This window comes from Drosophila subpulchrella, chromosome 3L, assembly GCF_014743375.2.
Source record: "Drosophila subpulchrella strain 33 F10 #4 breed RU33 chromosome 3L, RU_Dsub_v1.1 Primary Assembly, whole genome shotgun sequence".
Classification (NCBI taxonomy): domain Eukaryota; kingdom Metazoa; phylum Arthropoda; class Insecta; order Diptera; family Drosophilidae; genus Drosophila; species Drosophila subpulchrella.
Window position 1 is genome coordinate 22,196,858 of NC_050612.1, and position 9,621 is coordinate 22,206,478.

At 40.9% G+C, this 9,621-nt stretch overlaps 2 protein-coding genes across 2 annotated transcripts; one reads left to right on the forward strand and one right to left on the reverse strand.

The window, feature by feature from the left end:
• Window positions 1-167: 167 nt before the first annotated feature.
• Window positions 168-3,017, reverse strand: LOC119553512 (alkaline phosphatase). Its single transcript, XM_037863935.1, has 4 exons — window positions 2,896-3,017; window positions 2,083-2,342; window positions 487-1,591; window positions 168-330 (listed from the first exon to the last, which is right to left on the reverse strand). The coding sequence occupies exons 1-4, from the start codon at window positions 2,969-2,971 to the stop codon at window positions 200-202; spliced, it is 1,572 nt and encodes a 523-aa protein (XP_037719863.1). The 5' UTR covers window positions 2,972-3,017; the 3' UTR covers window positions 168-199.
• A 985-nt stretch (window positions 3,018-4,002) lies between these two features.
• On the forward strand, window positions 4,003-6,357 carry LOC119554958 (syntaxin-7). Its single transcript, XM_037866082.1, has 6 exons — window positions 4,003-4,187; window positions 4,356-4,557; window positions 4,625-4,694; window positions 5,235-5,379; window positions 5,455-5,877; window positions 5,936-6,357. The coding sequence occupies exons 2-6, from the start codon at window positions 4,413-4,415 to the stop codon at window positions 6,029-6,031; spliced, it is 879 nt and encodes a 292-aa protein (XP_037722010.1). The 5' UTR covers window positions 4,003-4,187; window positions 4,356-4,412; the 3' UTR covers window positions 6,032-6,357.
• The last annotated feature ends 3,264 nt before the right edge of the window (window positions 6,358-9,621 follow it).

Below are 9,621 nucleotides of genomic sequence, written 5' to 3' on the forward strand. Positions count from 1 at the left end.
GCTAGCGGAAAATGCAAATAAAAATTATTTTTGTAGAAATCTGATGACTCTGTTAAATGCCAACGACAACAAATTCTAAAAACAAAACAAGATATTAAAACACAACCTTTTTTTAACTTTTGGGAGTATATTTTAAATGCTAAACAGCTTTCAGTTTATACTAATTGTTTTATATTCATATCTATCATAAAATAAATATCTATGGATTGTATTTCGCCTTGGGCTGTAAATCGCAATACGTAATTCCAGGTCCTAGACATGAGGCGAAGCCCATTAAATGCGGTAAGGTGCTTTGCTCGTAGACTCCAGTGAAGAGGTGAGACCACGGACCTGTAAAAGATTATTACAAATATTAATAATAATAATATATATTATTGGATTAATGTAATTTTCTGGTATAATTTATTTAAAAAATATAAATCAAGGAACTATTTATTTTTTGAATTGGGTTAGATATTTTAGGCAACTCAAAAGCCTTTAACTCACCATGAGCATAGACGGCCACATCGCCACCGCCATGGGTTTCCTCAGTCATGGGCACTCCATGTGGATATACAGCATCTGGATTCGAAAAGTCCAAGGTCCTGAGATCTACGCGCTCCACTTCTCCATCCGTTGATTTGTAGAATTTCTCGTAGGCCGGACCATTGGCATAGGATATGGTCGCGTAGGGCAACTGGTCCACATTGCTCAGCTCCGAGCTCAGACCCACAATGCTGTTGTTCACATCCGGATAGCCGCTGATGCTAACCGTGTGTCCGTGATCCGCACTCACCACGATCAGTGTGTCCCAGGGATTCGTCAGTTGCCGCGCCTTCCTTACAGCCTCCGAGAACTGGACGGTTTCGTCCAGAGCCTTCTTGGCCTTGGTCTCGTGGTGGGCATGATCGATCCTGCCTCCTTCTACGAACAGGAAATACCCATTGGGATCCCGGGAGAGCACTTTGATGGCCGCCACTGTCATCTCCGGAAGCGTGGGCGTGTCCACACTGTCGTCCATGTGATAGGCCATATGGGTGGCATTGAAAAGGCCCAAAAGGAAGTCCGTGTTCTCGGGATCATTGTTCAGGAGATCCGTGCGATTGAACACCACCCTAGCTTTGCCGGGCTTGGTCTGCTGCCACTCCTCGATGAGGTTCCTTCCATCCAACCGCTGACCCTTGTTTCCGTACACATCCGCTGTTGTATTGGGCAGGAACTTGATGGTTCCACCACCCATCACCACCCTCAATCGCTTGCCCACCTCTCCGTCTATCAACTGCTGGGCAATGTCCGGACAATTTCCTGGATTCTGGCCAAACTTGGTGACATCGTAGTCGCTCTCGAAGTCCCTGTTCGAGGTGTGGGCATAAACTCCTGCTGGACTGGCGTGGGTAACCCGCGTGGTGGTCACCAATCCGGCGGATTTGCTACCCTTTATCGCCCAGGCGGCAATGGAGGACAGACGATTCTGGGGCAATCGGGATGCTTTGCAGTCGTTGAACTCCACATCGGCGGACACTCCGATGGTCAGGTGGTTGGCCTTGATCCCGGACAAGTAAGCCGAGGCTGTGCAGGCAGAGTCGGCCACCTGTTTATTGGCGCAATAGGTCTGGAATGGAAGTAAGGGTTTAATCAGTCACTAATAGTTTTAGCACATTCATCCACAGATATCCCAATTTAATTAGCAATTTATTAATTTAACCCATAATATTTTGGCATTAGATTGTATACTTTAAATTAATTAATTTTAATTTTCGTCACCAAAGTTGATGTCATTTGCAAGATGAATGTGCGGTCGTCACTAGTTTTTTACTTCGTTAAGAAGTGTTTTTGTTTAATAAAGATTTATGGACCATTTTTATAATGTCATATAGATATTAAAAATAGCATTTCTCATAAAAAATAAAAAAATAAAAACGAATTTTATAAAACAAGTATTGTGTCTTAATCATTTGTTGCTTGTTTGTATGAATGGAAACTTTAACAAAACAAAATAATAAGCTTACTCACTTACTTTACTTTGCCTTAAATTTATGAGGAGGTGTGTGCAACTTTTTATGGCAAATAGCATTCTATAGATTTTAAGCTAGAAACACCCACCTTTGAGAGGCCCACGTAGTTGAACTTCTCGAACTCCAGACGATTCCTTTCGCCCACCACTCCACGCTGCTGACCATCGAAGATCCTTCCAGCGGTTACAGTGGGCACGGACATACCATCGCCCAGGAAGAAGATCACGTTCTTGGCCCGATACTGATTTGGTGGCTGGGATAGCTTCTCATAGAGGGTGCGTTGGGCATCGTGGAACCAGAACTCCTTGCCCTTTAACTCAGAGATGGAATCTAGGTCCCAAAATTGCTCTGAAATGGGAAAACCAATAAAGCTTAAAATTTGGGATCCCCTTTTTTGGAAATACAACTCTTAATTTTCCGTTTTTTATCAATCTAAAATTTATTTGTTTACAGGTTAAGCTGACATGCAATTAATTTCAAGTACAACTTCAAGAATTTATCAATTCCGAACACATCTGTCGTTTTACAAAAAAAAGGCCTAAGCACAATAGGCATTGTTATGAACTCCACTTTCGAATTGATCATTAAAAAGGGAAAACACTTTCTTTTAATTGAGAATAAATTCAACAGTTCATTTAAATCCCTATGAACCATGTGAAATAATATTTCAATTTCTATCCTTTGTGCGTTCTCTTAATATTTTTCGTGTTTTTAACATTGTTATTTGATATCTCTGTTGGTAGTTTGTCAAATATTGTGTTTAATTTATTTCGCTGACGCCTTTTATATTCCATTTAGCACTTGATTAATCAATTCTGCATATGTTTTGAGTTTGCTTGCCGCACTCTCACTCTTTTTTTTGTATATTTTGGGCCCGAACTTGATCTCGATCATCACGCACCTGGCCCATATTTGTACTGACTGCTACACGCCGTGAGTTGGAGGGCGAGAGCCAGAAAGAACCGGAGAGCACGCATCGTACGGAATTTTGATGAACTAACTTTCGACCGTTACGGGGTCTACGGATCGACTAAGCCGCATTTCGGAACTGAAGTCTTATTTATACGTTCCCCGAAAAACAGAGCCCAAAAACGCGAGACAAATTTCCGAAGCGGTGAGACAATAATTTAAAACCCGCCCCTGTATTAGAAAGTTTCTAAATGAACTTATCAGCTGGAATTTCGGGCTTCAAGATCTAAATGCCCTTTTTTCAATTTTGTTTTCTTAAAATCAGGTTTGTTGCACATGTCATTTGCATAAAATCGTTGGAGATGATGCAATTATTTGATGTCGGGGCATCGAAACTCCCCAATTAATTGAAATATTTCAAAAGTTCATTAACCCCATCTAACACCGGATTCAATTTCTCATATTTCACACACTGATTTTAAACAATTAATGTTTGATATAACTGAATTATACAAACATTTATAGTAAAAGTCCCCTACTTTTGTTATTATAAACAGGTTGCACTTAATTGATCTACCAGTTATTTGGGTCTGGTGTTGACTGGTTTGGAAGTTAGTTAGTACAATTTTGAGTCGAAGTTCTTTAATGGATTTTTTGACTTCTAATGAAAAAACACAGTAAAATTTTTTAGCAAAACAGGTTAATTTAAGAAGATCTTTGCTGGTTTTTATCAGTACAGAAAAAATATAACAAAATGTGCATAGTCATTTAAAATGGTGAAAATACCCCTTTTTATTTTGAATTTTAAGGAATCTGAATTATTTAATGTAAATATTAGTCTTATCCTGAGGATCTTCTAAATGTGTATATAGACTATAAATATATGTGAAGGACTACAAATAAATAATTTTACTTAAGTCTATTTTGCAGATTATGCTCAATTCAACAAACACTTAAAGCGTTTTTTATTTTCAAATATCGCGCCATATATCGATAAGTTTTTCAGTGCTGTTAGATGCAATAAAGAAGTATTGCAAGGTCACCACTGACCACAAATGCGTTATGGCAGTTTTAGGTGCTAGGCAAAAGTGGTTTTCGCCCAAGTTGGCAGTTCCGTTCCAATTGTTGTAAAAAACTAAATAAAATTGCAGTTTTGCGAACTTTCAACGGCTTAAATTCCTCAAATTAAAGGCAGTGCAACGCGTTTAAAAGTGAAAAGGAGATGCTCTTGGGTCAAGGCCATTAGCGAAGGTCAACAAAGGGGCAGCAAGGGCAAGCACAAAGGTGGGTGGTGGGCAGCAAACAAAGGGAATCGCAAAGTGAATCACAAACATCGCGACAAACAGACAATCGGGCTAACAAACAAACAAGCGAATAGAACCAGGCTGAGACGCATAAAAAGCGAATGTGATATAAGTGGGCCAGCTAATTCGATTGTCTGCCCTTTTCCAGGAATAACTTGTCGTCGGCGATAACTTGAAGGTCAGCAAAGTGTCTGCCTACGAAAGCATGGATTTGAAGCATATGGAGAATGGCCTAAATGGCCATGGAGGAGGGGGCGGCGGAGGCGGAGGAGGTGGTGGCCTCAGCGAAATAGATTTCCAAAGACTGGCCCAGATCATAGCCACCAGCATCCAGAAGGTCCAGCAGAATGGTGAGTGCTCCCTGCACTAGCCAACTTTCGCCTATGACTAATCTTATCTGCTTGTATGCTATTCCAGTGTCAACAATGCAGCGCATGGTCAATCAACTGAACACGCCCCAGGATTCCCCGGAACTCAAGAAGCAGCTGTAAGATAAAGCAAACTGATCTGTTCTTGATCTTTTACTATTCGATTCTTCCAAGTTCCCATACATGATTCATTGCTTTCAACTTAATACCTTTAAATGATTTACGCTTTACTGATTAACTAAAGCTCTAGAAGATTAACTGCTTTGTTATCAGCATGATTTCCCAAAATGCATTTATCATTATAAGATATTTTGTAAGGAAAATAATCTAAAGAATCTATATGATTCTTTTGCGAACTGAATTGAAAATTGAAGCTACTCTTTCTTAAAACCTAATAGGGTATTAGCTTAATGGTCATATTTGTTTTGGTAGCAAGATAATAGGTTATAGAAATCAACGCTATATTTAACAATCGTGCTAAAAATCTTCGTCAATAAAAGAGAGGTCAAGTAAAGTCGACCTATTGCGCTTTTGTGAAAGCATAAATAATAAAAATTATTCTAAATCAAATTCAATCAAAGCCCGAACACCCTAGTATGATTCACCCATCAAATCTATTCATAGAGTATGCTTAACAAAACAATCCCTACCCCAAACAGCCACCAAATAATGACCTACACCAACCAGCTGGTGACCGACACAAACAATCAAATCAACGAGGTGGACAAGTGCAAGGAGCGCCACCTGAAGATCCAGCGAGACAGGCTGGTCGATGAGTTCACGGCGGCACTGACCGCCTTCCAGGTTTGTTTTTCTTCTCGCAGATAAGCAAATGGCTTTGTGACTCACGCTCGAATGTTTATCGATTGGTATTTTTAGGCTGTCCAGCGCAAGACGGCGGACATTGAGAAGACGGCGTTGCGGCAGGCGCGCGGAGATAGCTTCAACATCGCCCGTCCACCAGGCTCTTCGCGCACCGGCAGCTCCAACAGCAGTGCCAGCCAGCAGGATAACAACTCCTTTTTCGAGGACAACTTCTTCAATCGCAAATCAAACCAACAGCAACAGCAGCAGCAGGCTCAGATGCAGGAGCAGGTGGACCTGCAGGCACTGGAGGAGCAGGAGCAGGTCATCCGGGAGCTGGAGAGCAATATTGTAGGCGTGAACGAGATCTACAAGAAGCTGGGAGCCCTGGTCTACGAGCAGGGACTGACGGTGGACTCCATTGAGTCGCAGGTGGAGCAGACTAGCATTTTCGTATCACAGGGAACGGAGAATCTGCGCAAGGCGAGCTCATACAGGGTGGGTACTTCGATAATACCCTGAATAAGTCCTTTAAGTAACATCACTTGTATTTCAGAACAAAGTGCGCAAGAAGAAGCTGATCCTGGTGGGCATCCTGAGCGCCGTGCTGTTGGCCATCATCTTGATACTCTTCTTTCAGTTCAAGAACTAAGCCGATTTCGAATCATTCAAACCAAACTAGTAAATTGTTGTGAAAAGACAAGAGTTGCCGCATGCAGGCCCCTAACCCCCGGAATTCCCCACCCACTCCTTTGGACCTTAGGCGAGATTATGGCTTTAGTCCTTAAACCAACTTCCAATATTGGCTTGAAATCGAGGAACTCGAAGGCGAAGATTGAGTGTTTCCTGGAGTATTCACCAGCACGTGCATATGTTATATTCGCTTTAAAAATTATCTTCTATTTTATATGTACTACTTTTATTATTACGCACCCTGTATATTGATTATGATTAACAACTGTTGGCTGCAAATTCTAATTATGTTCCGAAACTCATTTGCCAGCGCTTTGTATTGTATTGTAGACTTAAGAGGCAGTGGAAGGCATATACGATGGCATACACACATGTACGAAAAACGAAATAATAAACATGAAAATCGATATGTGTATCATCGCAGCGATCCTGCGTGCGTTGAAAACACTTGGAGCACTTCATTTAGGGCCCGACCTGAATGAATCAATGAATGGAACTCGCCAGCTCTTTTGGGCATACGCAAATGTGCCTGGTCATCGACTCCTCCTTGGCTTGGCGATCATTAAGATTTCGTGTTGGCCATTGTTACGCATGCTTTAGCGGCTTAGGAGCTGGACCCCCGACTCCGATTCCGGACCCGATCTCGAGATCCCAATTCCAAAACCAATCCGACTGGGTGTTCAGCGCACACTCGGGCACATTAATGCCGCAACAGACCTGGACCCACTTCAGCTCGCTGCATCGTTGAGGTGTGTCAGCCGCGACCAAAAGGGTTTCCTCGTGGCCGGACTCCATCTTCCACACTTCGGATTCCAGCTCCGCTGGCCTGCATACAAATTGAGTTTAAATTTTTTGCCAATTCACTGACATTGATAGTTCGTTTGGGCATCATTTGTGTGGTGGCTTCTTATCCACTTGTTGGCATCGAGTGGTTTTCTCGCATGCATTTAAGTGCAGCTCATTTCCTTCTCTAACTCGCCCCGGGGCTCGCCAACAATCAATTCCCGCCGAGTCATCCAGTTATTTCTGGCCCAAGACGATTCGATCTTTGCCCTTTGATACACGGGGTATATTGAGTAGTCTAAAGAAGTGGAATTCAATTGAAATGCAGAATATGTTATTAACAAATTATATGGGTCTTTAAAGTTGTAAGAAAGGATATTGTTAATTGATACTGATATTAATGACATATTAAAGAAAGGTTTGGTTTTTATTAAAAAAATCTTATGTGAGCTATCACCTTTGGTTATATTTTTTAAAGGCAATCATATTAATAACTCTTCTGACTTTGAATTTTATATCGTATTGAGGAATTGAAAAGTGAACAAAAAAAATGTTAAATGTAATGTACAAATTGTTTAGGTACATTATTTTTAGAAGTCTAAAAAATTTCAAGTTCTTTGTCAGTCAAATCAATGATTTTGTACTTATTTCTTATTATTAACCATTAATATGGAATAAATAATGTTAAATTTTGAAAACAAAAATGTGAATATTAAGAAAATCCTTATTTTTTATTGTATAATTTCTTATTTTGATTATTTAAAAATACCCAAAAATTTCACTTTAGTTGTAAAGAAATTTAAGATATATAAATTTGAATGAGCAGAGTATCAGTGCGTTAGTTTGGAAAGTTCTTGCCCCTTTTCTGGTTGTTTCTTTTGGGCCTGCTTGGCTGTCAGTGGCTGTCCAAATACGTCACCGAGTTGGGAATTATTGATTACTCGTCCATGGGGGCCAAGGGTTAGGCACCGATCGTTCCGCAGACATCACGGCCTAATCACATCGATTATCACTACATGCGGCACTTGGCAGGTTGGCCCAGTGGACAAATCCGTGTCCAAATCCCGACCCGAGGCCATGGGTCACGTTGCGAGCTGGACAAAATTCGAGTGCCGGAGGTGTTGGAAATTAACAGAAACTATGCACACCTACAAGACCCACGACACAGCAGGTAGTCTTGGACTTGATCTTGGCCAAAAGGCTGCTGTTTGCATAGGCCAGAGTTCCAATCCCCGGACCATGATAATATTGACATCTTCGGTGGTCAGGCTGCAGCCACCGAATCTCATTTGCAAAGTCATTTTGTCCAAATAAATCCAGCCTCCGTGTCTTTGGTGATTTTCCCAACTTAATGCGCGAACACAAACCGCATGTTTTGACTTTGGCATAGAATGGCCAATGGGAAATTCCGTAACTTGCTAAGCGGTGGATTGACTTACCAACTTGCTGGCCAGGATTTCGGAATTTTTGGTCCTGGGAAAATTGCGGTTAAAAGCGGGGGGAAAACTGCGAAATGGCAATCGGTTATCTTCCGGTTTGTAAACCCCGATAATCCCTTCACATTTCACACGTTGCTTTACGATCGGTTCCCTTCTATAACTCTGATGATCATCATGATCATGTTGTGGATAAACATCCGGTTTGTGGCATTTCCCAAATCAATAAACTTATTATTATCCCATTTCCACCAAGTCTTCCATTTTTATTTGGAAAAATTCTTAATTAAGCGTTTTTATGAATGAAGACGTAGTGCCCACGCGCACTCCTTCCCTCGATTCATCTGCTCTTACAGCATTTTAAGTGGAATTACTTGCCTGGAAGTGCTGTAAATCTTTTGAATTTTTATTAAAAACAAAAATGCCAAATCAAAAGTTTCGTTTGATTGTTCCGTTTTCACCTGTTGAGGGGGCGGTGAGGAGGTATCGCAGAGCACTTGATGCCCAACACTTTCGACAGTTTTATTAATGAAATTCGCAGAAAAAGTTGCCCACTGATGTACTGCCTCTCTTTTTCACTGGCTCACTCACTTTTTTCTTCACAAATATTACCTCTCTACAGAGAAAAAAAATCTTTCAACAGTCAGATATTATCAAAATTAAAAAAAGTGTTCTTTTAATATGGTGAAAAAACAATATACTTCCTTTATTGCATTAAAAAAATTTCAGTGTAATCAACAGGGGTTCGTAAAATATGTTTATTAACTAATATATAACATAATAATTACTCTTAATGATATACCTTAAACTTATTATATTAATTAATTAATATTATTAATTAAAATAAATGAATATTGACTATTCAAAAGTGATATTGAATATGTTTTCTGTGTGTAGCTGCGATTTTATGGACTGCCTGAGAAGGCCTCCCCCTTTATAACCCCCCTTAACCCTCTAAGACCCCTTTAACCACCCTTTGCCCAGCTGGTGCGCACACTTCTAAACAAATTGGGTGTCAAAAAGTGCGCACATTTCAAAAGATTTAACCGTTTTGCAGGCACCGCTCGCTAGGCTTTGATCTTTGCCGCCCCCAACGGCAGACGCCGCCGGTGCCCGTTTATGTGGTTGCCACTGTGGCAGCACAGTGGAGCCTGCTGCTGCCGCTCAGTGGCAAGTGCCCCACCGAAGGCACAGTGGGTGTGGGCCAAAATACCCTTTATGGCAAATAGAAGTACGCAAGTACTCCACATAGTAGACACTTTTATTGGCTAACGGTCAGATTATAATAGTCTTTACGGACTATGTCTATAAGAAATATAGATACTTGAGT

What these genes read in the sequence shown, in the direction of transcription:
- LOC119554958 (XM_037866082.1), top strand. Translation starts at nt 4,413, where the DNA reads ATGGATTTGAAGCATATGGAGAATGGCCTAAATGGCCATGGAGGAGGG. An exon ending in CCAGAAGGTCCAGCAGAATG is followed by an intron (nt 4,558 to 4,624) that starts GTGAGTGCTCCC and finishes ATGCTATTCCAG; the next exon opens with TGTCAACAATGCAGCGCATG. An exon ending in CGGCACTGACCGCCTTCCAG is followed by an intron (nt 5,380 to 5,454) that starts GTTTGTTTTTCT and finishes TGGTATTTTTAG; the next exon opens with GCTGTCCAGCGCAAGACGGC.
- LOC119553512 (XM_037863935.1), bottom strand. Translation starts at nt 2,971, where the DNA reads ATGCGTGCTCTCCGGTTCTTTCTGGCTCTCGCCCTCCAACTCACGGCG. An exon ending in ACTACGTGGGCCTCTCAAAG is followed by an intron (nt 1,592 to 2,082) that starts GTGGGTGTTTCT and finishes CTTCCATTCCAG; the next exon opens with ACCTATTGCGCCAATAAACA. An exon ending in TGTGGCCGTCTATGCTCATG is followed by an intron (nt 331 to 486) that starts GTGAGTTAAAGG and finishes AATCTTTTACAG; the next exon opens with GTCCGTGGTCTCACCTCTTC.